Source organism: Taurulus bubalis (genome assembly GCF_910589615.1).
Source record: "Taurulus bubalis genome assembly, chromosome: 17".
Taxonomy (NCBI): Eukaryota; Metazoa; Chordata; class Actinopteri; order Perciformes; family Cottidae; genus Taurulus; species Taurulus bubalis.
The window spans coordinates 21,086,072-21,090,658 of record NC_136605.1 but is presented as its reverse complement, the minus strand read 5'-3'; the positions used below and the strand labels follow the sequence as shown (position 1 = coordinate 21,090,658).

Below are 4,587 nucleotides of genomic sequence, written 5' to 3'. Positions count from 1 at the left end.
GTACATATGGTACACACAGTACATATAGTATACACACTACACAGACAATCACAAGTGACTTTAAGAGATGATGATGGATTTAAGCTTTCAAGAAACCACTTCCTTTAGTTAGAGTATCAGTCTCTAACAACGTCAACCACACAGCCGTCCAGTAATCAATTAATCAATAACTGTCAAGAGTTTCAGATCATAAACAAGGTTCTATAATATAATGAGTTTATTTATCATAAGACACCTTACATGCAGCATGACACCTTACATGCAGCATGACACCTGACAGCCTTGTGACACCTTACATGCAGCGTGACACCTTACATGCAGCGTGACACCTTACATGCAGCGTGACACCTTACATGCAGCGTGACACCTGACGTGCCGCGTGACACCTGACAGCCTTGTGACACCTTACATGCAGCGTGACACCTTACATGCAGCATGACACCTGACGTGCCGCGTGACACCTGACAGCCTTGTGACACCTTACATGCAGCGTGACACCTTACATGCAGCGTGACACCTGACAGCCTTGTGACACCTTATATGCAGCGTGACACCTTACGTGCCGCGTGACACCTGACAGCCTTGTGACACCTTACATGCAGCGTGACACCTGACAGCCTTGTGACACCTTACATGCAGCGTGACACCTTACATGCAGAGTGACACCTTACATGCAGCGTGACACCTAGCGTGCCGCGTGACACCTGACATGCAGCATGACACCTGACAGCTGTGTGACACCGTGTGACACCTGTGACGCCTTGTGACACCTTACATGCAGCGTGACACCTTGCATGCAGCGTGACACCTTACATGCAGCGTGACACCTGACAGCCTTGTGATACCTTACATGCAGCGTGACACCTAACATGCAGCGTGACACCTTACATGCATCGTGACACCTTACATGCAGCGCGACACCTTACATGCATCGTGACACCTGACGTGCCGCGTGACACCTTACATGCAGCGTGACACCTGACAGCCTTGTGACACCTTGTATGCAGCGTGACACCTTACATGCAGCGTGACACCTTACATGCAGCGTGACACCTTACGTGCTGCGTGACACCTGACAGCCTTGTGACACCTTACATGCAGCGTGACACCTGACAGCCTTGTGACACCTTACATGCAGCGTGACACCTTACATGCAGCGTGACACCTTACATGCAGCGTGACACCTAACGTGCCGCGTGACACCTAACGTGCTGCGTGACACCTGACAGCCTTGTGACACCTTACATGCAGCGTGACACCTGACGTGCCGCATGACACCTTACATGCAGCATGACACCTTACATGCAGCGTGACATCTTACATGCAGCGTGACACCTGACAGCCTTGTGACACCTTACATGCAGCGTGACACCTTACATGCAGCGTGACACCTATCGTGCCGCGTGACACCTGACAGCCTTGTGACACCTTACATGCAGCGTGACACCTGACGTGCTGCGTGACACCTTACATGCAGCATGACACCTTACATGCAGCGTGACACCTTACGTGCCGCGTGACACCTGACGTTTTAGAGCTCCCGGAGTCGTCAGCTCTAAACATTCTCTCTCTGTGTTCTGTCTGCAGCTGGGAGAACCACCACCAACGAAGAACTAGAGGACATGTTGGAGAGTGGCAAGCTGGCCATCTTCACCGATGATGTAAGCACCGCACCTGAGCCTCACTTTTACCTGAGCCATTCTGCTTCCCTTTGTGATTACATTCACTACCTGGGATGCAAAATCGCCACGAGGTGCGTTGAGACATCTAGTGAACACGGCCGCTGTCACATGGCATGTAACAATAGGAGGATGCACTGGGGAGCTCTTATTTTGAAGGAGTCGCTTCACAACTATCATGCACTCTTTCAAAGTAAAAGCTCAAATAAGTGCATGCACCTCTCCCTCTGGCCCAAGCTGAGCGCGTCACGGGACTCTGTAACTTAACACCGAGCTGAAAATCAAAACATTTGACACTGAACTCCTCTGGTTGAAACCACACCACCTGTGATGTCACAGAGTGCCAACCAGTGGAGGTCAGAAACACGGTTTACAGCCGGCGTTAAGTCACTGGGAAGCAGGTAAGTAGTCCAGACCCATCAAAGGTCATCTCCATCTCACACAGAAGGAAAGGATGTACACTTCAAAAACAATTAGCAACAACTAGCTTGCTAATTCCACCATGCTTTAACACTACAAGCTAACGTTATGTAGCTAACTAGCCCGCTAACAGTAGACATTCCGTTGACCACGGACAGCAGCTAACCTCTACTATTGTATTTAAATGGAGTGAAAGAAAGAAACAGCAAAGAACAATTGGAAACGGTGAATAAAAACTATTTTGGTGAGTATGACAAGCACCTGACATAAAGTTTAAATAATGTTTAACGAACGTATTCTGGTTTCATCTATTACACTTGTTCGGTTGTGAATCACATACACATGTATTTTCCTATATATTTATTATATTTACTGGTTCCTTTCTCTTAAAGACACCAGAGAGAAATAATGTCTGTTAAAAGTCGTCCTGTCCTGCAGATCAAAATGGACTCTCAGATGACCAAGCAGGCCCTGAACGAGATCGAGACCCGGCACACCGAGATCATCAAGCTGGAGAACAGCATCCGGGAGCTGCACGACATGTTCGTGGACATGGCCATGCTGGTGGAGAGCCAGGTGAGTGGAGGGCCAGGTGAGGGGGGGCAGGTGAGAGGCCAGGTGAGAGGCCAGGTGAGAGGCCAGGTGAGTGGCCAGGTGAGTGGGGGCAGGTGAGGGGGATCAGGTGAAGGGCCAGGTGAGAGGCCAGGTGAGGGGGGCCAGGTGAGGGGGTGCAGGTTAGGGGGGCCAGGTGAGGAGCCAGGTGAGAGGCCAGGTGAGGGGCCAGGTGAAGGCGGCCAGGTGAGAGGCCAGATGAGAGGCCAGGTGAGAGGCCAGGTGAGGGGGGCCAGGTGAGGGGGGCCAGGTGAGAGGGGCCAGGTGAGAGGCCAGGTGAGGGGCCAGGTGAGGGGCCAGGTGAAAGGGGCAGGTGAGCGGCCAGGTGAGAGGCCAGGTGAAGGGGCCAGGTGAGGGGGGCCAGGTGAGGGGGGGAAGTCGAGGGGGACCATGTGAGAGGCCAGGTGAGGGGCCAGGTGACAGATGCCAGGTGAGAGGCCAGGTGAGGGCCAGGTGAGGGGGCCAGGTGAGAGGCCAGGTGAGGGGCAGGTGAGAGGGGCCAGGTGAGAGGCCAGGTGAGGGGCAGGTGAGAGGGGCCAGGTGAGGGGGCCAGGTGAGAGGCCAGGTGAGGGGCAGGTGAGAGGGGCCAGGTGAGAGGCCAGGTGAGGGGCAGGTGAGAGGGGCCAGGTAAGAGGCCAGGTGAGGGGCAGGTGAGAGGGGCCAGGTGAGAGGCCAGGTGAGAGGCCAGGTGAGGGGCAGGTGAGAGGGGCCAGGTGAGAGGCCAGGTGAGGGGCAGGTGAGAGGGGCCAGGTGAGAGGCCAAGTGAGAGGCCAGGTGAGAGGCCAGGTGAGAGGCCAGGCGAGAGGGGCCAGGTGAGGGGTGCGGCGGTCAAACTAAACCGTGTGTGTGTGTGTTTCAGGGAGAGATGATTGACAGAATCGAGTACAACGTGGAGCACTCCGTGGACTACGTGGAGCGAGCCGTGTCCGACACCAAGAAGGCCGTGAAGTACCAGAGTCAGGCCCGCAAGGTACCGTGCCCGCCGCCGCCGCCGCCGTGAGAAGTCTCACCGCGCAGCGACCAACGTTGTTTCCTGTCTCCCTGCAGAAGAAGATCATGATCATCATCTGCTGCGTCATCCTGGGCGTCGTCCTGGCCTCGACCATCGGCGGCACGCTGGGCTTCTAAGAGGCTCCGCCCCCCCCACCGCCCCGCCGCCGCCGCGAAGACCGACACCGACCGTCCGACCGCCAGCATAGAAAAGAAACTCCGACGACGACGACACAAAAAACTTGAAACACAAATGCAAGACAGATAACCAATCAGCTAGGAAGAGCTAACAACCAATCAGATAAAGGAGGCGGGGTCGGGTGGGGTGCAAAAGACAAAGACAAAAAAAACCACAATAAAGACGCCATCACATTATAGCTGACCTAAATACATAACGTATACAAAAGAAGGTACAAATAAGCCTATTTATTACAGATGTACATGTATTGAACATATGAAGCAACACATGGGTTTCGCTGCGTGTAAAAAATGATGACCTGTAATATGACATTTACTTGTTTGTTTGTTTTGCTTTTTTTTTCTTCTTTTTTAAACGGTTTCTTTGTTTTTTTCCGCGAGTCTCCGAGGACAGTGGCGGTGACGGCTGCCGGGTGGGCGGGTCCTACGGGACGGGCATTACCGCCGCCGGCCGCTGCTCGGTTTCCCCGCGCATGGAACCGAGCGCGTTCTAGAAACGCCACAGAACGTGTTCTGCGTGGACGTGCTCGGCGTCTCGCCTCCTGCGGGCTCCGTGAGAACGTCCGGTCCCCGTGCTTCTGGGAGGGAGGGGCCGCCTCTTTAGACCGCCTCTCATTGGTCGCTCACCCCTGTCATTCACCTCAGTCGGCCTGTTAAATTAGTGTAGACCTGCCACACGGCTTTTATA

At 54.0% G+C, this 4,587-nt stretch overlaps 1 protein-coding gene across 1 annotated transcript in view; it reads left to right on the top strand.

Moving 5' to 3' along the window:
- stx1b (syntaxin 1B) overlaps nucleotides 1-3,839 on the top strand; it is a gene marked incomplete at its 3' end in the record, with an annotated part of 23,051 nt that extends 19,212 nt beyond the window's left edge. The window contains exons 7-10 of the mRNA XM_079233043.1: nucleotides 1,588-1,661; nucleotides 2,538-2,675; nucleotides 3,571-3,681; nucleotides 3,759-3,839. Coding sequence (XP_079089169.1) covers nucleotides 1,588-1,661; nucleotides 2,538-2,675; nucleotides 3,571-3,681; nucleotides 3,759-3,839 — 404 coding nt within the window. The remainder of the gene's footprint in view (nucleotides 1-1,587; nucleotides 1,662-2,537; nucleotides 2,676-3,570; nucleotides 3,682-3,758) is intronic.
- Between the last annotated feature and the right edge of the window lie 748 nt (nucleotides 3,840-4,587).